The sequence below is a fragment of the Acanthopagrus latus genome, chromosome 9 (assembly GCF_904848185.1).
Source record: "Acanthopagrus latus isolate v.2019 chromosome 9, fAcaLat1.1, whole genome shotgun sequence".
NCBI classification, from domain to species: domain Eukaryota; kingdom Metazoa; phylum Chordata; class Actinopteri; order Spariformes; family Sparidae; genus Acanthopagrus; species Acanthopagrus latus.
In genome coordinates this window covers 3,743,485-3,768,960 of record NC_051047.1, presented here as the reverse complement: position 1 = coordinate 3,768,960, position 25,476 = coordinate 3,743,485, and the positions used below count along the sequence as shown (strand labels likewise).

The 25,476-nt window shown below is 41.4% G+C and overlaps 4 protein-coding genes across 4 annotated transcripts; 3 read left to right on the top strand and 1 right to left on the bottom strand.

The window, feature by feature from the left end:
- Positions 1 to 519: 519 nt before the first annotated feature.
- Positions 520 to 1,678, top strand: LOC119025978 (trace amine-associated receptor 13c-like). The gene is made up of 2 exons (XM_037110026.1): positions 520 to 692; positions 868 to 1,678. The coding sequence occupies exons 1-2, from the start codon at positions 520 to 522 to the stop codon at positions 1,676 to 1,678; spliced, it is 984 nt and encodes a 327-aa protein (XP_036965921.1).
- A 6,305-nt stretch (positions 1,679 to 7,983) lies between these two features.
- Positions 7,984 to 9,126, top strand: LOC119025975 (trace amine-associated receptor 13c-like). Its single transcript, XM_037110023.1, has 2 exons — positions 7,984 to 8,156; positions 8,316 to 9,126. Exons 1-2 carry the CDS (start codon positions 7,984 to 7,986, stop codon positions 9,124 to 9,126), a joined length of 984 nt encoding a protein of 327 aa, XP_036965918.1.
- Positions 9,127 to 19,309: 10,183 nt separating this feature from the next.
- Positions 19,310 to 20,421, bottom strand: LOC119026014 (trace amine-associated receptor 7e-like). Its single transcript, XM_037110080.1, has 2 exons — positions 20,246 to 20,421; positions 19,310 to 20,120 (listed from the first exon to the last, which is right to left on the bottom strand). Exons 1-2 carry the CDS (start codon positions 20,419 to 20,421, stop codon positions 19,310 to 19,312), a joined length of 987 nt encoding a protein of 328 aa, XP_036965975.1.
- A 3,344-nt stretch (positions 20,422 to 23,765) lies between these two features.
- Positions 23,766 to 24,908, top strand: LOC119025977 (trace amine-associated receptor 1-like). The gene is made up of 2 exons (XM_037110025.1): positions 23,766 to 23,935; positions 24,098 to 24,908. The coding sequence occupies exons 1-2, from the start codon at positions 23,766 to 23,768 to the stop codon at positions 24,906 to 24,908; spliced, it is 981 nt and encodes a 326-aa protein (XP_036965920.1).
- Positions 24,909 to 25,476: the final 568 nt, after the last annotated feature.

Here is a 25,476-nt window from a genome sequence, read left to right as displayed (position 1 = left end):
TGTGATCCACTGTTTGTGTCTGTTGAGTTTTATGATTTTGTTGCCAGTAAAGATCAGGCTCGTACTGTATCCTTGCCTCCATGTCCATATGTGATTAGCAGTGATTAAGCAAGTAAGCCACAAATACTAGCCTAGAATAGGTGTTTTGGGATCATTTTACGTGCATTTCCAGGAATAAGTTCATGGACTTTCTGCCAGCTGGGATAGTCGTAGGTGTACAAAGATTAAGGCAAGAATGTGCTCCCACAAAGAGCAATATTTGCCACTTGAGCTCAGCCAGCTTTGACCTTTGACACCTGGCAGATAGCCAAAGGTGGAGATAAACATAAACCAGAGTCACCAACACTGAGGAGGATGAACAAAGAAGGCATAATACTTCACTCTCTATGGAGAGGAACAAAGCAGCAGAGGTGAGGAGGAAGGAGGGCTGGGCTGGAAGGACAGTGATAAATGAGTTGTATGATGGAAAACTTTGGTCAAAAAGCTGTCAGAGCTCAGCAGGTTCTCCTCTCTCTGGTGATGGAGACCTTGGAGAACACTGACCTCTGCTTTCCACAACTCCTCAACAGCTCCTGCAGGAAGCCAATACGTCCTCACTTTGAGACCATGCTGATTTACATTCTGCTGTCCTTCATCGCTCTGCTCACTGCAGCTCTTAACCTGCTGGTCATCATCTCTATCTCCCACTTCAAGTAGACATTCATTAATATATGAAAACAATAGATAGTAATAAAAAAGTATTGGCTGTTATTAAACTGTGAGAAACAGTGATCCTATTGAATTTCATTCATATGCTCAATCTGCTTTTATCTCAATGGTAGTTGATGCTATAAATATTGATAAATTCATGCTGTTCTTCCTCTCCAGGCAGCTCCACACCCCCACCAACCTCCTCCTCCTCTCTCTGGCTGTCTCAGATTTCTTCGTTGGCCTCCTCATGTTCTTTCAAATTGTCCTGATAGACGGCTGCTGGTTCCTCGGTGACCTAATGTGTACTCTGTATCAGTATTTAGATTATGTTATTGCTTCAGCTTCAGCAGGAACCATGGTTCTCATATCTGTTGACCGCTATGTGGCTATTTGTCATCCTCTGCATTACTACAGTGAAATCACACAAGTAAAAGTTCAAGTGTGTGTTTGTCTGTGTTGGATATGTTCTGTAATTTTTCAAAGTCTGATCCTGAAGGATATATTGAAACAACCAGGCAGGTATCACTCCTGCATTGGGGAGTGTGCATTTTTCATTAACTTCATTGCAGGACTTGCAGATCTTACTTTTACCTTTATTGTTCCCATTAGTGTTATTGTGGTTTTGTATATGAGAATATTTGTGGTGGCTGTGTCTCAGGCTCGTGCCATGCGGTCTCATATTACAGCTGTCACACAATCAGGGAAAATAACTGCAAAGAAATCTGAATTGAAAGCAGCCGGGACTCTTGGTGTTGTCGTAGTTTTGTTTCTAATATGTCTCTGTCCATATTATTGTGTTGCTCTTACAGGCCAAGATAGCTTGCTCAGTCCTTCATCTGCTGCCTTTGTAATATGTCTGTACTATTTTAACTCCTGCTTAAACCCTGTTGTATATGCCCTTTGTTATCCCTGGTTTAGAAAATCAACTAAGCTCATAGTTACATTTAAGATACTGCAGCCTGACTCCAGTAAAGCAAACATACTGTAGAAAGAATCTGCATGAGCCTGAAATACAGTGTGTAGACTACTGTGTAGTCTGTAAATATTAGGACTTTAACCTATTTTCGTTGTAATAGCAGTTTGTTAAGCAGGATGGCTCATAAAGGAATCCACAAGTTTTCATTCCCAACTTGTAGTCGTATTTTTCCGATGTTAATATCCACATTAGAAGAATCTTGTCTGAAAGTGCACCCTATTTAATACGTGATGGAAGACTGTAACCCACAGATGTTAGCAGGTACTGTGTCTTCAGTGGTAATCTAGGGCTAGGTCTTCAATGTGGCTATTTTGTATGTGAACACTAACAAAAACATTTCAGTAATTAAGTTTTGCCAGCAGGCTCTCTATTAAAAAAACACTTTCATGGAGGATTGTGTGGAGGGCAGAACAGAGTGGGGGACAGGAGCCACTGCTCAGCTGCTTAGGGTTGGCTAGAAATTCTGAATTAGAGCCAGACCCACATTTTGGAAAAACTTGAAGGGGTGTTATCTGTCAGGAGAGATGGAAAGTTATCCCAGCTTTCAAAATGATGTGCTGTGACCACTGACTGTAAAACAAGCCAGCCTGATATTACTCATAGGTTTCTGAAGGTCTTGCGAGATGCTTAGAGTGGACGGTATCAGTCATCGACTTCTTGGCAGTATCTAAGAGCAAAGAAGTGAAGCCTTGGTGGACTCCAGATATTCCAGTTGGTTTTGTTATCCTCCAGTGTCCCTTCTTTTTTCAGGTCTCCTCTGTGTATGTTCATGAAGTAAGAACATTTCCCCCCATTCAGATATCTACAGCAAACTTAAGCAGCCCTGTGCTAGCTGTCCCAGAGGTTGACAAGCGAGAGAGAATATACTGTGAATCCACTATTGAATTTTCAATTTTATTCTTTAATAAATAAACAATAATAATAATTGTGTTTTTCTGGACTACCTCGTGCATATCCCTCCAGAAGCTCTGGCCTCTGCCCAGAGCTGGCTCCTCCAGAGCTTGACAGCTCCAGCAGCGTATCTGTACGCATTAGCAAACGGGGCAACAGCTGATCTGCGAGTAGAAAAAATGTAGTGCCAAAAGAAAGGCAGGTCTGACGGAGATGTAAAGCGGTGTGAATTTTCCCCATACAATGTACACTTGAAATGTTATACATTTTTTAAGGCGAGTCTTGTTTTAGGTGGTTAATTTTGCTTTTTCTCTAGACCCCGATCACTGCAGTACAAAGGTGAGTGTCTGGGCTGGAGCGGCTCTCTACTTCTCTAAACTGAGGCTGCGCTGATCAGTGATTACGGTAGGGAACTATAGATATGTACTTTATATCACACCACTTCAAAAAACTATCCCTTTAATGATCATTAAATCTCTGCCTTGCAAGTTGTACTGCCACCGAAAGAATGTCCACCCCAAAACACATGCTGTCGTTGAGGGGTTCAATTCTTCCCTGGAAGTGTTGGTAAACAAGTTTCTTTAGAGCATCAGGTGTCTCAGCAACGTTGATGGCCCCTTCTTGGTCTACTGGTGTTGGTCCTTCCCAGTCGATTACATAGTCTTCCCCCTATATGAAAGCAAAATGTGATGTGGTCACAAAGATGTTTGGGAAGGTATCTCAGTGAAAACTGTACCTGGAGAATGCTCAAAGTCCAAAGTCCAGAAAAATACCTTAAAAACAATTTGTTGACAATGTTTATGCATTGGTCCATCCTACACCCCTCCACCAAGTTTCCTGAAAAACTCTTGACAGACTAAACAGCAACAAAAAAAAAAACCTCCTTGCTGGAAGTAAGTGAGCAACTTGAGCAGTAAATTCATAATTGCTCCATGGCAACACATACATACAGTACGTGATGGAGTTGATCGTAATATATACACAACCTTTAAAATGTGTTACTTCAAGTGAAGATAATTCTAAGACAGACTTGATCATTGATGGGGTCAGAGATTGGATTGTTAGCCATTAATTGCCCTGCAATCCACAGTTGTTGAGGTGATCTTCATTGCTCCTCGGAAAGGGAATGGGGGTCCTATGCTTGCTTGAAAAGCTGCAAATGTCTATTTATTCGGGGAAGTATCACATAATGCAGACAAATCAGGTCAAGCTCATTGTCAGATTGTAAAGCACCTGTGGCAAACAGATGCTGAAATGGTGTTCTGTGATGGTGAGCTACCATACAGCAAGTATCTCTCCATAGCCTCTCGATTCTTTGATTATGAATACTGTGTCCCGTTATAAAACTTCTTCTTTCTGAGATAGAAAGAACAGAAATTACATTAGAAGTGCACAAAGCATTACTTATAAATAAGCAAAGTTCAGCACAAGTGTATAAATGTGTTCTGGTTTTTCAATGACTACATTACTGGATTCTAAAAGAGCGAAAGCAGTAATAATATACCTGGTCCTCGTGGGGGATGCTCGAGCATGAGGCGAGCCACATCTACATTCTCCCCTCCTTGATCACTGCAGACCCTTGTTGGAATTCCAAACTGATGGACAGCTCCAAGAAAAGCTGTGAGAACAGGGAGGCTCTATTATTTTCACTTGCAGTGAGGTACATAATTGTTCTGCTGTAGCCATTAATTCCTTCATGGATCACATTTCTCCAACTAGAACAGAAAAAAAAAAAAAATCAGTTATACTTCCTTATTATTTAGAAGGAAATACTTAGCTCTTATAACATTTTTTTTTGTTTTTTTTTTTGATGAAAGTCTGACTGAACCAACTTATGATTTCCGTCAATGTGCCACAGAGCCATAGGTGCTGGTACTGAATACACTCTTCTCGGAATGATTTTATTTCCAAGCCTATGACAAATTGTGCTAACAGGTTCAACAAGTCTCAAAGTTTCCATCACTTGAGATCTTTGAACCCTTGAGAAGAAAAAGTTAACTCATACAGTCATAAACTCATACACAAACATAATTTCTTTATTTGTGTTGTATAAATGCTCACTTTATTCCAATACTGTTGAGATATCCACCGACACTTTTTATTCCAGAATTAGGAAACTGCTGGATGAAATCAGTGATTAGTCTTCTGAGATCCTCGTCCGAAATGTCACTATAGTCACTGAAGTTGTTCACCAGATATGGCTTGAATCCATGTGTTGGCTGATTTTTGGCTTCTAACAAGCGCAACACTTCCTGCATGCTTTGCAAAACAGGCTCCAAGTCTGTAAAAATTCTGTTGTGTGCACATCTCAGAATCAGAATCAGAAATTGTTTAATGTCCTGCAGATGGGGAAATTTGTTTGTCACAGCAGCAACATAATATTACAAAAACAGAAACATATTACAATAACAGGAACAATAGCAAAAAATAAGCAATAAAATGAAAAGGGGAAGAAATAGACATATATACATATTTACATGATGTAGTGCAAAATTAACAGCAGTTTTTATTTTGTTTTTGTTTTTTTGTTTGTTTTTTTGTTTGTTTGTTTTTTAAACATAGATTTTAAATACAGATAATAAATATGGAATAAATATGGGTGTTGTGGAAATTGACCAGAACAGAAGTGACCTTGTGCAGACATACTGCACAGTGCAGGGTACAGGCTGAGGTCTATAGGCTATTGGGAGCAGTGCTGGTTGTAAAGTCTGACAGCAGCAGGAAGGAAGGACCTGTGATACCTCTCCTTCACACACTTAGGGTGTATCAGTCTGTTCCTGAAGGAGCTGCCCAGTGCTGAGATAGTGCCCTGCAGGGGGTGGGACTCCTGCGCCAGCAGCGATGACAGCTTTTCCATCATCCTGCTCTCTCCCACCACCTGCACTGAGTCTTAGCGAGCGTCGCTAGCTACGAATTATGCCATAAATGATGGCATACATACTACTAAGCAACGGTTAACACACACTTCAACATAGCCTCAAATGTTAATCGGAAAGTTATATTGAAATTAACATTACTCACATTTAAAGATTAGCTCCTGCTCCGCAACCACTATGCGTCGTTCATTCACCATTTTTTCACTCAGCGCAATGCATGATGGTAAATATTGCTCAGTTAGTGACCATCAGTTGTACACTACTTTTCGCGATGCATTATGGGATACTTTGAGTGCACTATAAAGGGTATAATATTTCCCACTAGACATTTGGACTGCACTACAAAATAACGTAGTCACTATGTAGTGCACTATGTAGGGAGTAGTGAGTGATTTCGGACACAGCCTGTGTTTCTGTTCGATTTGCATAAAGTCATTTGGGACCCCTATGGACAGTGTCAACATTGCGCAAGTGTAACACAGCAGATACTGTATGTTTCACAGATATGTGTGTTTCTTTGCATATCCCTATCAAATGATGAGCAGTACTCGTGACATTGCTGTTTTCCCCCGATGGTGAACGATGATCCTGAATCCACGATCAGCATTGCTGGCTTCATTGTTGACATCTCCAACTGCAAGAGCTGACACCAGAGAGCCTAATGTCTTCAGCAAGAGACATCAAGAGCTGGCAGGAGTAAGTGTCAGAGTTTCTGTAAGAATATAGTTTAACAGTTTTTCCATTTGTGTTGGTTGCAAAATATCTGTGATTCTGAGGTGCATCATTGTTTACAGCAAATCTTGAGAAGCCACACGAGAGCAAACCTGTATGGGATAAAGATTTTGAATATATCCTCGCTATTTCTGGTAGATATTACCTGTGAGGGGCAGCGCATCTCCTACAGGTTTGACCCATGCTGTAATGTATACAGTACCACACCACCATGCCTAAATTGTCAGCCACAGGGTTCTGTACTTAGTATATGTGTCATTATTTTTCAGCGGTAATTGTTTCACTCACGCTGTCGCTAATACTTGTTCCATGTGCATTGAAAGTTAAAATGTGTTAATCTAACAATTACAGGCTTTTACTTTCAAAGTGAAATTGCCAAATCCAACTTGTTACACTACACTGGTTACACATGTAAGTATGGTACATGTGTTTTGGAGACTGACTTTGCTATTTAGTTTTTTCCCTCCACAGGTTTTGCTGTGGAGTGTCTGTTCAGGGCCAAGTTGAGTGTGACCACAACACTGATGGGTCCTGTGATGTGTGCTACCTTTCTTTCTATGTGATGAACAAACATCTAACACTCAGACCTTTCCTGTCTTTTGTTACAGATGGCATCAATTGATCATGAAACTCCATTTGGAAATGTGTAAAAAAGGCACCACACCAACCAATCACAAAATTATATGGCAAAACACATGATTTCATCATTGTTGAGAAACAAGGGGAAGTTGTGGGAGGGTCACTGGCTGTCATTGGGGATAGAAGAGAAGAGCTGTCATTGAGAGTTGAGAGATTTAGCGTGTTTGGAGTGTATAGTTAGTGTGTTATGTAGGGTTTGGTGTAGTGTATTAATGTGTAGCGTAGTCATTTTTTCGTGTTTAATGAGTCAAAACAATGACGAGACTGCTGAATGTGGAAGGAGGTGCTGCTTATCATTGAGCTGGAAGGAGATGAGGGAGAACTGAGCCTGAGGCATTGCCTGCATTTAAATGCACATGCATTTAGCAAACAACAATTAATATTTGCATTATAAGTAATAAGAATGGTTCGTTAAACATCTTTGTGGTTTTCGCAGTAAAAAAATCTAACTTTTTCCTACTCGGATTTTATGATTTTTTTGTGATTTTATGTCCATTGTCATAATACATGTCAAAATGAAAAAAAGAAATAACTGTACAGTCACACATGTTGATGAAAATAATGACACCAAACAAGGCAAGGTAAACATTTTTTAAGGTGAAATATAATGGTAAAATCAAAAATAGTCAAAAACAGCCAATTACACCCTGGACCCCAGAGGATTAAGCAACTACAGTCAACTTAAAACACAGTTCTCCTCATAAATTCAGATACTGAAATGAAAATTATTTACTATGAGGCCATACAAACAAATAATAGTCAGTAAACCCAAAGCTGTATTTTGATAGGGGTTACACACAATAAAGGGTTATACCTCTTTGGGGCAAGTAAACAAAATCACTCTGTAATCAAACACACACAAAACATGAAGCAAAATTTGCTTTGTGTTTGGGTTTGCAGATTAGACCTCCTGAAACTGAATAAAAGAAGTTATTACTGTTTATGTAATTTCTACCAGTTGGGAAAAGCTGGGTAAACATAAAACATAAACATAAACCAGAGTCACCAACATTGAGGAGGGTGAACATTGAAGGCATAATACTTCACTCTCTATGGAGAGGGACAAAGCAGCAGAGGTGAGGAGGAAGGAGGGCTGGGCTGGAAGGATAAATGAGTTGTATGACGGAAACCTTTAGTTAAAAAGCTACCAGAGCTCAGCAGGTTCTCCTCTCTCTAGTGATGGAGACCTTGGAGGAAACTGACCTCTGCTTTCCACAACTCCTCAACAGCTCCTGCAGGAAGCCAATACGTCCTCACTTTGAGACCATGCTGATTTACATTCTGCTGTCCTTCATCGCTCTGCTCACTGCAGCTCTTAACCTGCTGGTCATCATCTCTATCTCCCACTTCAAGTAGACATTCATAAATATATGAAAATAATAAATAGTAGTAAAATGTATCGACATATAAACTGAGAAATAGTAATCTGATCATATTTCAATCATACGCTCGATTTGCTGTTCTCTGAATGATGATTAATATGTTAAATTCATGCTGTTCTTCCTCTCCAGGCAGCTCCACACCCCCACCAACCTCCTCCTCCTCTCTCTGGCTGTCTCAGATTTCTTCGTTGGCCTCCTCATGTTCTTTCAAATTGTCCTCATAGACGGCTGCTGGTTCCTCGGTGACCTCATTTGTACTCTGTATCAGTATGTAGCATATATCATTGCCTCAGCGTCAGTAGGAACCATGGTGCTTGTATCTGTTGACCGCTATGTGGCTATTTGTCATCCTCTACATTACTACAGTGAAATCACACAAAAAAGAGTTCAAGTGTGTGTTTGTCTGTGTTGGATATGTTCTGTAATTTTTCAAAGTCTGATCCTGAAGGATATATTGAAACAACCAGGCAGGTATCACTCCTGCATTGGAGAGTGCATATTTTTTATTAACTACATTGCAGGACTTGCAGATCTCACCTTTTCCTTCATTGTTCCCATTAGTGTTATTGTGGTTTTGTATATGAGAATATTTGTGGTGGCTGTGTCTCAGGCTCGTGCCATGCGGTCTCATATTGCAGCTGTCACACAATCAGGGAAAGTCACTGCAAAGAAATCTGAAATGAAAGCAGCCAGAACTCTTGGAGTTGTTGTGGTTTTGTTTCTAATATGTCTCTGTCCATATTATTGTGTTGCTCTGACAGGCCAAGATAACTTGCTTAATGCTTCATCTGCTGCCTTTGTAATATGTTTGTATTATTTCAACTCCTGCTTAAACCCTGTAATATATGCCCTTTGTTATCCCTGGTTTAGAAAATCAACTAAGCTCATAGTTACGTTTAAGATACTGCAGCCTGACTCCAGTGAGTTGAACATGCTGTAGAAAGACTCTGCATGAGCCTGAAATTAGGCCCTCAGCATGAATGATAAATGTACTATGTCATAGAGAAACAATATGACAGTAAAGTTATTAAATGCTGCTAATCTCATCTATATGTTGACATCGCTTATGTTACCATATGATATTCTTGAAGATGACTGAAAGAAGCCACTGAGTGGAGAACAGAGAACCTACTTCAGATGTGTTAATTTGTTTTGTAATTTTCTTTCAAAACAGCATCTTGTGGATTTACTGTGTCGTCTATAAATGTCAGTACTGTAACCAGTACTGCTCAGCTGCTTACGGTCTGCTAGAAATTCTGAATTAGAACCAGACCCTCTGGAGCCTAATGCCTGGAGTCAATTCGTAAAACTCCAAGGGATGTTATCGATCACAAGAGATGAAAAGTTATCTCAGCTTAAAAAATGATGTGCTGTGACCACTGACTTGTAAGACAAGACAGCGTGATGTTACTCAAAAGTTTCTAAAGGGCTTGCAAGAGGCTCAGATGGTACCAGTTGGTGCCATCTTGGCAGTATCTGATGGGTAAAGAAGTGGAGTCATGGTGGACTCCAGATATTCCAGTTATTTCTGTTATCTCCCAGTGTCTCTTCTTTTATCCAGTTTCTTCTCTGTATGTTCATGAACTAAGAACATTTCCCCTCCATTCTGAAATCTACAGCAGACTTAAGCAGCTCGGCACTCGCTTTTGCAGAGGTTGAGAAGCATGACAGAGTATACTATAAATCCACTGTCAAAATTTCAATTGCTTTCTTTATTCTAAGAAATACAATGTATGATTTCCTGGACTCCCTGGTGTGTATCCCTTCAGAAGCTCTGGCCACTATCCAGAGCTGTCTGTCAGTTATTGGGGTTACTATCTTTACACCGTTGCCTTCCCCTATAGCTTCAGCGAGCCATTTACTTGTCCATTTGGAAATAAAAAAAAATTCAAAGGACGCCACAAACCTGGTTGAGAAGCAAGTTCAGTAACTCAGTCTGCTTTGAGTGACAGCTCATTGGTTTAGTGAATCAATGAATAAACTTAATAAACCCTTTAAGCTTCAGTAGTCCTCGAATATAGTTTTAGTTTATTAGAACACAAATACACTGACACAGTCAAATATCAAATGGTTTAATGTCATGGCATTTTGACTCTCCAGTCTTGTAACATAATAGTAACCGGAAGAACACAAACTATGTGGGTAACTTTGTGTCAATGTCATTTCACATTCAGTAACACCAGGGGACTCCAGTATACCCACAAACTCTGCATTTTATCTTTACTTCTGTAAGTGCGAAGGACTCTGAGACTTCCAAATCACCTCAACAATGCACAAGTCATACATTCTTTCTGTTAATTTATACCACAGTTATCCTTAGATTAGGTTGGACCTTGGCTAAATGTAACATGACGTGACCCACATGCCAATGAATGTGACAGCCAACATGAACTAGTAAGCCATTGAATGCAGTGAGATTGGGAGTTAAAAAGCAGCATGACTGGAATTTAAATAGTAAAAACAAAACAGTTGAGGCAAGTAACAAAAATGGCCCTGACTGGTCAGATGAACTCTGTGCTGAAGAGGAGTGTAAGAAAGTACATAGTTTTCCTGTCAGTGATCAATATGCTGTAAAGACAGGAGCAGGATGTGAGAGGAGGAGGAGCGAATGCCTTTTTGATTGAGGTGCCAGAAAGCCAAAGGTGGGGCACATCCTCCACATGGGAGGATTCAGATATGTAGATACGCTGACATTAACTGTCTTAACTAAAACATCAAAGGGTCACTGTTTTGGAAAGAAAATGATTTATGTCTGTTGTAAATGACGGTAACCTCCTCTCTGTTTCTGTACTTAAGTGGAAACATTTTAGATGATGGGAGAGAATGCTTTTGCCTTCCCTCCATGCTGCGTGTTATTAAAGAGATCTGATTCATATGCTGAGGTCTGAAATTCTTCAGAGACTCTGCAGCTCTAAGGGCAAACCTTACAAGGAGAATTTCCACTACAGGAGTCCAAGTCAGCAGTCGAGGCACCAGTGCTGAAGCCAGGCAGCTCCACTTCTAGCAAGAGGTAACCAGGTTATCTCAATTTAGGGTTTACCATCACAGGGCCACAGGAACAGCAAAGGGCACTACCTGCATGAATCTGTTACATTCTAATGAATCAGAAGCTGCAGCAGCCCATTCCTAGACGTGGTCTTACATGAAGAAAATGAATTTTGGACAGTTTTTTTTTTTTTTTTTTTTTTTTTCAGAATTAATCTGAGCTTTAATATATAGGCTCTAGTTAATATTCAAATGATAAGCTGTTTAGAAATTAGTTTAGTAATGTTACCTAAGGGAAATAACACCTGTTATTTAACAGAGCTGAATAGAGTTTATTGACAGAGGAGACAGATTGTGCTGCTGGACCGGATTCGGTCTCCCCATCCTCCCTGAAGCACTGTGCTGATCAGCTGTCCCCAGTGTTCACAGACATTTTTAACACCTCACTGGAGACCTGTCACGTGCCAGCCTGCTTCAAGACCTCAACCATCATCCCTGTCCCCAAGAAGCCAAGGACCACCGGACTTAACGACTTCAGACCCGTCGCCCTGACCTCTGTGGTCATGAAGTCCTTTGAGCGCCTTGTGCTCTCTCACCTCAAGGACATCACCGACCCTCTCCTGGACCCCCTGCAGTTTGCCTACAGAGCCAACAGGTCTGTAGACGATGCTGTCAACCTGGCCCTCCACTATATCCTCCAGCACCTGGACTCTACAGGAACCTACGCCAGGATCCTGTTTGTGGATTTCAGCTCTGCTTTCAACACCATCATCCCAGCTCTGCTACAGGAGAAGCTCTCCCAGCTGAACGTGCCTGACTCCACCAGCAGGTGGATTACTGACTTCCTGTCAGACAGGAAACAGTGTGTAAAGCTGGGAAAACACATCTCCGATGCACAGACTATCAGTACCGGATCCCCCCAGGGCTGTATTCTTTCTCCTCTGCTCTTCTCCCTGTACACCAACAGCTGCACCTCCAGTCACCAGTCCGTCAAGCTCCTGAAGTTTGCGGACGACACCACCCTCATCGGACTCATCTCTGATGGTGACGAGTCTGCCTACAGGTGGGAGGTTGACCACCTGGTGACCTGGTGTAACCAGAACAGCCTTGAGCTCAATGCTCTAAAGACAGTGGAGATGGTTGTGGACTACAGGAAGAACTCAGCCTCACCTGCCCCCATCACCCTCTGTGACTCCACTATTGACACTGTGGAGTCTTTCCGCTTCCTGGGAACAATCATCTCCCAGGACCTCAAGTGGGAGCTGAACATTAGCTCCCTCACCAAGAAAGCACAGCAGAGGATGTACTTCCTGCGGCAGCTGCAGAAATTCAGTCTGCCGAAGACAATGATGGTGCACTTCTACACAGCCATCATTGAGTCCATCCTCACCTCCTCCATCACCATCTGGTACGCTGCTGCCACCGCCAAGGACAAGGGCAGGCTGCAGCGTGTCATTCGGTCAGCAGAGAAGGTGATTGGCTGCAACCTCCCATCTCTTCAGGACCTGTACACCTCCAGGACCCTGAGGCGTGCAGGAAAGATTGTTGCTGATCCCTCCCATCCCGGTCACAAACTCTTTGAGACGCTCCCCTCTGGCAGGAGGCTGCGGTCCATCAGGACCAAAACCTCACGCCACAAGAACAGTTTCTTCCCGTCTGCTGTCAGCCTTATCAACAAGGCCTGAATCCCCCCTGACACTCCTCACACTCCACCTCTACCACTGACTCTACTGTCACACTGACAGCACCATAACTTTATGCGTTACATTAATGCTCACCTTGAACATCCTGTTCATTTGCACATTTTCATTTGCACATCATTCTTGTAATTGTTCACTGCCAGCTGGTCTGCTCCTTTTATCCTTTTACCCAAAAAACAGATTGTGTATATATATTTATATTGTATAGTTATATTTTCTACTTTTTAAAATAGTTTATATTGTTAATTTGTTATATTTTCTATTCTTTAAATAGTTTATATTGTTAATTTTTTATATTTTCACTTAATAGTTATTTGAGGCATGCACCAATATCACCACAACAAATTCCTCGTATGTGTAACATCGTACTTGGCAATAAAGCTTTTTCTGATTCTGATTCTGATTCTGATTAACAGAGGGAGATAGCTAGCTTGAAAAACAAAAAATTTCTGTGAGGAAAACATAAATTTAAATTCCCATTGGCAATAAAATTTGATGAAATCTGTATTTTTTGCTCATTTATAAACTATTATCAGTCTATAGGCAAGAATCTAAAGGTTTATTAATTCAATTCTATTCAAATTTGCTTTATTGGCATGAATGCCACAAAAATAATATGGCTAAAGCACGAAGAACCACAAATGTTGAATGAAAAAATGCAATTCTGTTACATGACTTTTACTAAAAGTATTTTGATTTAGAATAGTTTTAATATAAATTGCACAAAAGAAAATGAAAATATATGTTTTACCTGTTTCCACACATCATTTTGTGGGGTTTCCAAGCTGGTGCTAGGGAGAGTGATTTAACCAACAACTTAACGACAATGCTGACATACAATTCAGTGGTGAATGCAGCGTCTATGTACATGTGTGCGTATACATCTAACAACAACTTAACGGGCCATAGCACGTTGGCTAACCTATACGGTCTATGGCAAAAGCTAATTTAACATTACATAGCAAAACCTTGCTTTACTTAAAACTTGACACAACATATCAACAAAATGTCACTCACAGACAGCATATAAATGTAATAAATACTTACATTTCATTAGTTTTTTTAGACCGCAAAGCTGAAAGTCAGCATGAAAGCCTAAGCATCTTCAGTGGATAGGTGTCAGTCTCAGTGAGTTCCTGTAGTATTAGATTTTACATTGTGCTGCCGACGAGAAACACTCTGTTTATTCTGAACAATATTTTTGCATTTCTCAAACCCTCTTCTCTCTCCTTCTCCTCTTTATCCTCCTCCTCTCTTTAATTCAGGCTCCCTTCTGATGGACCACGGGCCGCTAGGACCACCTACCGTTTCCAGGCTCCTGCTGCCTTGAAATACTGACTTATCTGGAATTGTCACACCCTGGGCTCCGCTGGATCATTGCTCTCCTCTGCTTCACTATCTCCTCATATTTATATTTCTGTAAATCTTGATGCCTCTCTCTGTCTATTATTAATTATCTTGTGTGGCCTGGCCTCTTCCAGGTCACCATGGTGGACAGGAGGTCGTGTGGCTCGGGCACTACATTTTCTCAACCGTAGAACCTCCGTATCCCTAGGCATTAGCATAACTGGGCAACAGGCGATCTGCAAGCAGCAAAATACAGTGCGAGGCCCAGCTGCTGGACAAGAGGTTTACTTTGGATAAAAATGAATCTTAACAGACCGTCAAACCTCCATATCCCTACGCAGTTGCGCTAATGCGTAGGGTTACGGAGGTTCGACGGTTGACAAAAATGTAATGCCAAAAGAAAGGGCTGTCTGACAGCGATGTAAAGTGGTGTGAATTTTCCCTATACAACATACACTTGAACTGTTATAGATTTTTTAAGGTGAGCCCGGTTTTAGTGGTTTATTTCGCTTTTTCTCTGGACCCTGTTCACTACAGTACAAAGCTGAGCGTCTGGGCTGGAGTGGCTGTCTGCTTCTCCAAACTGAGGCTGCACTGATCAGTGATTATGGTAGGGAACAGATCAACTATAGTTATGTACTTTATATGACCCCACTTAAAAAAAAAAAAAGAAAAAAGAACTATCCCTTTAAAGCCACAAGTGCTGAAAATCCAGTTTCACACAGATAGGTGTGAATCCATCCATAAATGTGCCAAGTGCTTCTGTGTCAAGACAAGTTTCAGAGCAGTACCACAAGATAACTCCACGGGGCTGTCCTGCTCCCTGGACCTGAGACCTGCGATGGCATCCTCATTTTGGGGGGCAAATTCTGTATCCAGCTGTGTTGCTCACTGAGCACAGGGAAGTATTCCTGGAGCTGCATCTTTAGGATTTTCAGGTGCTCTCTGATTGCACATGCCACTGAAGCCAGGATCCGCCTCTTCTCATTGGTGACAAAATCACACAGATTGTCCAAGGACTTGTTGTTGTTTCGACCCACTATTCTGTCCCACAGCTCGAGCTTCCTTATGGTGGCTTCTATCTTACTGTAGACATGAAACATGGCTGCTGTTTTTTTTTTTTTTTGGAGAGATAGATAGATAGAATTGATCTGACAGTTAAAACTGGGAGTCCAAGCAAAATGTCCTGACTTCGTCTTGCAGTTTGAAAAGTCGAGTGAGCACCTTGCTGTGTGAAAGCTCCGGACTTCAGTATGCAGGAGAAGCTCCCCATTTCCGTGCACAATATGGCAAACCGGTGTGATTGCAGTGGCCGACTTTTGATAAAGATGACTGTTCTCACAGCTTCATACAAAACAGTCTTAAATTTTGCAGGCATCATCTTTGTGGCCAGTGCCTCTCTCTGGATACTGCAGTGGACAGCTGTAACCAGCGGAGCCACATCTTGGACTCTTTTCACAACTCTAGTCAGTCTCCCCACCATGGCCCGAGCGCCATCAGTGCTTAGTCCCACATACTGCCCATTCTGTTTTATTTGTTTCCGTGGTAGTGTGTGAAGGTAACAGTTTGTAAAACAGAAAGTCTCTCATGTACTTCTCCATCATATACATATCTGACAAACGCCATTACATTTGCCAAGGTTTCAATGTCTGTGCACTCATCATGCTTAAGCACATCTTCAGCCATATTGTCGATACGGCGTTTGACTGTATTGTCAGGCAAAGAAATCATGTTAAGCTCTTTAGCTGCTTTCTCCCCAACCATCACTCCAACCATCTCTTTGGCAGCAGGAAAAATCAACTCTTTCCTGGTCTGAGCGATCAACCCTCCCACTCGGTAGGAAACCGCTCTACGGCTCTGAAACTCTCTCAGCTTGTTTTCGAAAAAAATATCAAGGCTTTGATGAATATTGTCCATGTTTTGTTTCTAGATGTTGATGGAGCTTGCATGGTTTCAGCGCCTCGTTTGCTAGCACGTCCAAGCATAACACACAGACAGGCAGTGGGTTGTCTTCTGGTCCAAGCCTTTCTTTTTGTTTTTTTCATTTTGACTCTCTTTACTTGTTGAGATTGACTCATTAACAGCTTTTATTTTGACTCCTGACAGCCACCGATCCATTGTTACTCTTTCCCGCCAGTGATAAGGTATTCCCTCAATTAAAATTCCCAATATTTCAACAATGAAATATAAGATACATTCTGGCTCAAAAATAGGTCAGATAAATCAAGAATAACATGTAATTTAAATCACATGGTTTTGTTTTATTAGTTGTGATTACTTTTTTAAATTAAAAATATTTAACAATAAATATTTGATGGTAACTTAAAACTTAATTACAAAATAGAAAATGACCTCTCTCGGCCCAACTGCAGTACCTTCAAAAACTGGCATGACACAGTACATGAAGAACAAGCCAACTAAATGGGGGATGAAACTCGTATTGACTGAGTCAAGCAGTGGCTACACCATCAGATTCAAAATGTATACTGGCAAGACAGTAACTGCAAGTGAGCATGGGCTGTCTTGTGATGTGGTCATGCACCTTATTCAGCCATCCTGTCTCGGTACTGGGTACCATATATACATGGACACTTTTTACACCAGTCCCAAACTGTTCAGGGACATGGCCAGCATGAGGATTGGAGCATCTGGCACCTATAGGCAGTGTTGTGCCTGAACACGTTCAGTGAACGATCGTTCATGAACACGTTCATATTTTGGGCGAACGTAAACTGAACGTACTGTATTTCTGCCTGGTGAACATTATTGTGAATGCGTTCATTCTGGCATTTGTGAACGCCACACTCTCACAGTTTAACTTCATTCAAGAGAGTGCTAGTTTCCATAGAGCCTTCCAGATGAAAACCCGGCTAAAACACACCGGGCCAGCTAATCCTCTGGCAACACCAGCCACCACAGAGTTGCACTGCCGCATGGATCATCAACATACATGCTAAGCATGGAGACAAAAAAAAATGAAGTCAGCAGCACTACCTCAGACTCTGCCTCCACCATTAATATGGCATCTTCAAATGATTACTTAAAGCAATTTTATGAAAAAGTCAGTGATGATCCAGGTGGGAAAAATCTGACCTTTTTGTGTAAACTTTGCCCGGTTTCAAGAAACAGCTCCATACATCAATAACATCAATTACGATGAAAGAGGCACCTTTAAGATTGACCGTATTTTCGTTTTCGGCTCAAACTCATTTTTCAATGCGAGTGCCTAGGGCACTTTTACACTAGCATCAAAATCACTGTTTCAAAACACTAAGAAGGCTCGACACAACATGAAACTTTGCTCGTAGTATCATCAGGGTCTCTACACATGAACATGAGCACTGATAACATTGTTTGTGTACACAGAGTTTACTAAAAGAGAGTTTTTGGACAACTCACATTAGCAGTAGCTTCCTCCTCTCACCGTCGTCATGGCAGCCCAGACGTACTCAGGGATCGACACGTCTGGGTAGAGTGTATGTCATTCAGTTGAGCTATGTGTAGAGCCCTCGTAGTGTTTTAAATATAGCAATTTTGATGCTAGTGTAAACGTGGCCCATGCACTCCCATTGAAAATAAATTTGAGATGAAAACAAAAATACGCTAAATCTTAAAAGTGCCTCTTTCGTCGTAATTACACTTTTACACAAAGGTTTGACTCATATACATTCACAAAAAAAGCCTAGGTTGCATTTTGGCTAGAGTTTCACTTTAAATTCCTCTGGCTTTTCTCTTGATGTAAGCTGCACTGGTTCCAGTCAACACTTTGTCCTTGCCACTTCACCACTGTTTCACCCAACAATGACTTTCATTCCATCTGTACAAATTCCTGTACATTTGGTCAAGTCAATGCCATTCTCCTCAATAATGTGATACAAGATTTGCTCTCCAGTGTTCCTAGTCAGACAAACTCATATTGTGGCCTTTGCTATGTCCATGTATATGTGTTGTAATAAACTAACTATATTCAACTGAGGACTACTGAAGCTTATAGGGTTTATTAAGTTTATTCATTTTTTCATTAAAGCAATGAGCTGTCACTCAAAGCAGGCTGAGGCTTCACCTCAGCTAATTCAAGTCACTGAACTTGCTTCTCAGCCATGTTTGTGGTGTCTTTTGAAAATTTGTATAGCTAATCGGACAATTAAATGGCTCACTGAAGCTATAGGGGAAGGTACCGGTGTGTCAAGATAGGGACCCCAATAACTGGCAGACAGTTCTGGTCAGTGGCCAGAGTGTCTGGAGGGATACACACCAGGGACTCCAGAGAAGCATGCATTTCTTTTATTAAATTTAAAAAATTAAATTAAAAAATAAAAATTGGATTCACATTTTGACCTCTCTTGCTTCTCAACTTCTGCAATAGCGAGCACAGAGCTGCTTCAGATTGCTGAATGGAGGGGAAATGTTTTCACTTCATGAACATACAGAAAGGAGACTGGACAAAAGAAGAGACACTGGAGGATAACATCAGATACTGACAAGATGGTGGCAACTGGTACCACCTGAGCCTCTCGCAAGCCCTTTAGAAACCTGTGAGTAGCATCAGACTGGCTTGTTTTACAGTCAGTGGTCACAGCACATCATTTTGAAAGCTGGGATAACTTTTGATCTCTCCTGATAGACAGCACCCCTTGAGGTTTTTCCAAATTGACTCCAAAAATTCTCTCCAGAGGGTCTGGCTCTTATTCAGAATTTCTAGCCCACGCTAAGCAGCTAAGCAGTGGTTCCTGCCCTTTTTTGTTTTGATAGAGAACCTGCTGGCAAAAGTTACATATTGTAAATGTACACAGCAATGACTACACAGCAAATCCATGACATGCTGTTTTGAAAGAAAATTACAAAACAAATTAACAAATCTGAAGTAGGTTCTGTGTTCTCCACTCAGTGGCTTGACTGATTCTTCAAAAATATCATATTGTAGCATAAGCAATGTCAACATACAGATATTATATTATATTATATTATATTATATTATATTATATTATATTATATTATATTATATTATATTATATTATATTATTTCTCCATGACAGAGTACATTTATCGTTCATGCTGAGGGCCTTATTTCAGGCCCCATACAGAGTGTCTCTACAGTATGTTCGCCTCACTGGAGTCAGCCTGCAGTATCTTAAATGTAACCATGAGCTTAACTGATTTTCTTAACCAGGGATAACAAAATGCATAAACCACAGGATTTAGACAGGAGTTAAAACTATACAACCATAACACAAAGGCAGCAGATGCAGCACTGAGAAAGTTATCTTGGCCTGTAAGGGCAACACAATAATATGGACAGAGACATATTAGAAACAAAACTACAACAACACCAAGAGTCCTGGCTGCTTTCATTTCAGATTTCTTTGCAGTTACTTTCCCTGTTTGTGTGACAGCTGCAATATGAGACCGCATGGCACGAGCCTGAGACACAGCCACCACAAATATTCTCATATACAAAACAATAATAACAGTAATGGGAACAATGAAGGAAAAAGTGAGATCTACAAGTTCAGCAATGTGGTTAATGAAAAGTATACACTCCCCAATGCAGGAGTGATCCCTGCCTGGTTGTTTCATTATGTCCTTCAGGATCAGACATTGAAAAATTAAAGAACAAATCCAACACAGACAAACACACACCTGAACTCTTTTTTGTGTGATTCCACTGGAGTAATGCAGAGGATGACAAATAGCTACATAGCGGTCAACAGATATGAGCACCATGGATCCTGTTGAGGCTGAACTATTAACATATCCTAGATAAACATACAGAGTACACATGAGGTCACCGAGGAACCAGCAGCCGTCTATGAGCATAATTGAAAAGAACATGAGGAGGCCAACGATGAAATCTGAGACAGCCAGAGAGAGGAGGAGGAGGTTGGTGGGGCTGTGGAGCTGCCTGGAGAGGAAGAACAGCATGAATTTATCATCAATCATCATTAGATCAACCACATGACTGACATATGATCAGATCACTATTTCTCACAATTTATTCATTAGTTTAATAAATTAGTGAATATCTACTTGAAGTGGGAGATGGAGATGATGACCAGCAGGTTAAGAGCTACAGTGAGAAGAGAGCTGAAGAAGCTCAATAACAGAATGTAAATCATGGTCTCAAAGTGAGGACGCATTGGCTTCCTGCAAGACCTGTTTAGAAGTTGTGGAAAGCAGAGTTCAGTTTCCTCCAAGGTCTCCATCATCAGAAATAGGAGAACCTGCTGAGCTCTGGCACCTTTTAGACCAAAGCTTTCTGTCATACAATTCATCACTATCCTTCCAGCCCAGCCCTCCCTCTCCCTCACCTCTGCTGCTTTGTTCCTCTCCACAGAGACTGAAGTATTATACAGCCTTTGTTCATCCTCGTCAATGTTTGTGACTTTGGTATATGTTTATCTCCACCTTTGGCTATCTGCCAGGTGTCACAAGTCAAAGTTGGCTCAGATCAAGTGGTAAATGTTGCTCTTTGTGAGAGTACATTCTTGAGCTAACCTTTGTGCACTTGGGATTATCCAAGATGGTAGAAATCCCATGAATTTGTTCCTTATCCTGGACATGTATGTAAAATGATCCCAAAACACCTATTCCCGTAAAGTAAATTCAAGCTGTTGGTGAACCATTTGGAGTACAGACATGGTTTGGGGCTGTTTTGAAAGGTTATTAATTTCTTTGAGTGCTGGGTTAGAGACTAACGATATCTGTCGTCTAACGGTCTCTATGAGCTGGACACAATGGATCCTATTTAGACAGCCTTTAGCACTCTGTCTTATGTGTTGCACACTAGTATATTTACGGCATTTCCAAGTACGATTGATAATTTGCCAGCTGGCCCAAATAGGTTGTATTTCGACTGTGAATTAGTCATGGGTGTGTTTTTAAGGGCCACGTGCACCAGGGCCTAACAATTAAACAGTAGTATTCGTCTTCACTCAGGGAAAAGGATGGGGTCCTGCAGCTGTTGTACCCCCTGCCCCACTGTTTTAGAATCATCTGTTCCATCAACAACTGTTTGACTGCATATGAAAAAACACACTGATATTTGACTGAGGAGGAGGAGAAGTGCTGCTGCATCCCCCTGTGTATGCATGGATCTCAGTCAGTGGATCGGAGGAGTCATATAAAGTATCACCCTGATCAATAACCAGTGGGATGAGAAGTGAGAAATATGTCCTTAATGAGGAAAATATTTTATATTTTGCACAAGGAACAGCTGATTAACTTCAGACTCCTGGAGAGTTCATAATTACAGCTTTTAGTTTGCCATGACATATGATATAGTACGTGACTATGTTCATGAAAATGTTTAAAATAACTGAAAGCAGCCTCTCAAATCATAAAATCTGCCAGATGTCACAAGTTTGCTAAGCTTAAAGGGATATTCTGGCGTAAATTCAATCCATAGTGTAACACATCGTGACATCGAGTAAGATCCACCCTCAAGAGATCAGGTTTTCCGACCGCTGGCTTATGTAGTTTTAGCAAGCTCAGAAAAGACTGCACAATAACAATAATAATAACAATATAATAACATAACAATACACTGCAGTCTATGCCTCCACCAAGAGACCACCATCAAAAAACCACTCATAGCCACAAATAATGCTCAGAACAGCACCAAACGGTACAAATAGGGTAAAACATCCTCTAGCTTAGCCAGATTTCTAATGAAAAGAGAACACAGCTCACCACTCTCCTGCAGCAGCTAGCTCGTTGTGGGGAAACCCTGACGAGTCGATTAGTGAGTGCAGTAGAGTTCCAGCTCAAGGATGAAAATATATGATTATTCTCCCACTGCGCAGACAAGTCGAAGTGACGTCTTTTTAGGGTCATTTTTGCAAGTCCAATCTGAAGGTGCAGACTGTGACGCCAGATGACGTCTTCTGAACGGCCAGTATTGATGTTCCCAGGACCTCCGGATTAGGGCTAAATTTAGTTCAAATGAGGTCATCATTGACATCTTCTCTACATTGAATTTAAACTAATTTTAGACAGTTCTTGTAGGCCTACTGTTTCTAGGCTCTGTGCATAACTGCAATGCCATTTCAGCCATTCCAGTTAATTTTCCTACAGCTTCATTTGATTGTCTCAGCAGCAGATAACTGGAAATGCATACAAAGGTGTAAAGTATTTCCAGTTCAAATCTGCTGCTGAGCCAAATGAAGGTACAGGAAAATGGTAGGCTACAGTCAACAGGTTCTCCACCTTCTTCTACACTTACATTACATCAGCGCTTTGAGTGGCATACAATTGACTTACCTTCAACTACTGAAGACCAGTTTGTGCGCAGAACCGAGTGACCGTTTGCTTCTCCAGAAAAGATGAAAAATTCTTCTGAATCACGCCAAATGCTTGGTGTGTTGTCTCGGCCAATCAGAGTGGTGTTCACTGGTTGGTTTATGATGATGTATTGCTTCAGCCAATCAGAGAGGCATTGACTATACTGATAACAACAATGTTGATATTTGTCATAAAGTAAAACATAAATATTATATTCATAAATAGCATCATTTTCCCGCACCTGGGTTAGGTTCAAATGTTTAACTGCATATTGACGTCCAAGTGGGGTCATAGTGAGACGTCTAAATAGCGGGCCAGCTAGGGCGACTATGGCTGCCAGGTCTTGTGGTCAGTGACACCACACCCACCCCTCTACAAACCGCTCCAGCACGACCTGCTTGAGCATCTGCTCCTCCCACGCAGACTCCCCTGGTCGTGGCATCCTTCAGCTGCTGGACAAACATGAAGGGACGGCCAGTGGACCAGATTAGAGTTCTCAACGGGCCTGAAAATTATGACCCAACACGACCCAGCCCGCGGGTTTTTAACCCCGAACCCGATGCAGCCCAACACACCAGCATGAATTGTCTGCCCGAACCGGGCCCAAACCTGACCCCCCCGCTCGCCTGCATTGTTTTCCTCATACACTTGTTATCATAACTTTACGCCACAGCGTCAGGTCTGCATCTGCCCCTCCCCATGAAGCAGGCAGCCGGACTTACTCCTTACCACACGTCAACAGCGATGATTCACAGAACAAACAATATATAATTTACAACCTGCAAGAAATGTGTTTTATGAAATGTGTTAAAAAGCCCAACTCAACCCGGCTCATTTGTGTATTTTTTCGGCCGATCCATCAACAGCTCTAGACCAGATGATCCGGAACTGACATCGGTGATCCTCAGGGGAGAAGCCCATTTGGGCAAGGACGGCTCATGGCCTGGAAGCTCCCCTGATCAGAGGCCAGCAGGCTGAGGGCTGCAGTCTGGGCCTCCCCCAACAGTAAGGGAAGCATTCTGAGCCAACTTTGACTTGTGACACCTGGCAGATAGCCAAAGGTGGAGATAATCATATACGAAAGTCACCAGCACTGAGGAGGATGAACAAAGAAGGCATAATACTTCTAATACGCTCTAAGGAGAGGAACAAAGCAGCAGAGGTGAAGAGGAAGGAGGGCTGGGCTGAAAGGATAGTGATTAATTGGATGACGAAACCCTTTGGTCATGAAGCTGTCAGAGCTCAGCAGGTTCTCCTCTCTCTGGTGATGGAGACCTTAGAGCGAACTGAACTCTGCTTTCCACAACTCCTCAACAGCTCCTGCAGGAAGCCAATACCTCCTCAATTTGACACCATGATTTACATTCTGCTTTCCTTCAGCTCTCTGCTCACTGCAGCTCTTAACCTGCTGGTCATCATTTCTATCTCCCACTTCAAGTAGGCATTCATTAATTTATTAAACTAATGAATCGAAAAAAATATATATTTACATTTAAACTGTGAGAAATAGTGAGCTGATAATATTTCAATCATGTGCTTCATCTTTTGTTATCTGAATGATAGCTGATATGTGAAATTCATGCTCGTCTTCCTCTCCAGGCAGCTCCACACACCCACCAACCTCCTCCTCGTCTCTCTGGCTTTCTCAGATTTCTTCGTTGGCCTCCTCATGTTCCTTTCAGTTGTGCTCATAGACGGCTGCTGGTTCCTCGGTGACCTCATGTGTACTCTATATCATTATCTAGGATATGTTATTGCTTCCACTTCAGTAGGAAACATGGTTCTCATATCTGTTGACCGCTATGTGGCTATTTGTCATCCTCTACATTACTACAGTGAAATCACACAAAAAAGAGTTCAGGTGTGTGTTTGTCTGTGTTGGATATGCTCTGTAATTTTTCAAAGTCTGATCCTGAAGGATATATTGAAACAACCAGGCAGGTATCACTCCTGCATTGGGGAGTGTATATTTTTCATTAACTACATTGCAGGACTTGTAGATCTCACTTTTTCCTTCATTGTTCCAATTTCTGTCATTGTTGTTTTGTATATGAGAGTATTTGTGGTGGCTGTGTCTCAGGCTCGTGCCATGCGGTCTCATATTACAGTTGCCACACAATCAGGGAAAGTAACTGCAAAGAAATCTGAAATGAAAGCAGCCAGGACTCTTGGTGTTGTTGTAGTTTTGTTTCTAATATGTCTCTGTCCATATTATTGTGTTGAATTTACAGACCAAGATAACTTGCTTAATGATTCATCTGCTGCTTTTGTGTTATGGTTGTATTATTTTAACTCCTGTCTCAATCCTGTGGTTTATGCATTTTGCTATCCCTGGTTCAGAAAATCAGTTAAGCTCATAGTTACGTTTAAGATGCTGCAGGCTGACTCCAGTGAGGCAAACCTGTTGTAGAAAGACTCTGCATGGGCCTGAAATTAGGCCCTCAGCATGAATGATAAATGTACTCTGTCACAGAGAAATAATATGTCAGTAAAGTTATTAAATGCTGCTAATCTTATCTATATGTTTACATTGCTTATGCTACAATATGATATTCTTGAATAATGAATGAGTGAAGCCACTGGGTAGAGAACAGAGAACCTACTAAGGGTTTATTTGTTTGTTTGTTTTTGTTTTCTGTTTTCAAAGCAATATCTCATGGATTCACTGTGTAGTCTGTAAATGTCAGGACTGTAACCTATTTTTCTTGTGATTGAAGTGTGTCAAACAGGATGGATTATAAAGGAAACTGCATGTTTTCAATCCAAACTTGTAGTCACATTTTTCAGATGTTAATATCCACACATACATACACATCATATTCACCTCTTGCAAGTCACACAGAAGTTTATATCAGGACCACGAGCAGTCAACCTCCATTGTAAAACTTAAATGCTCCCCACACCACGATGCCTCCGTCTTGCCCTCTGGTCTGGCGTCTGTCTCTCTCCTGTCACATGCTCACCACACACCAAACTAA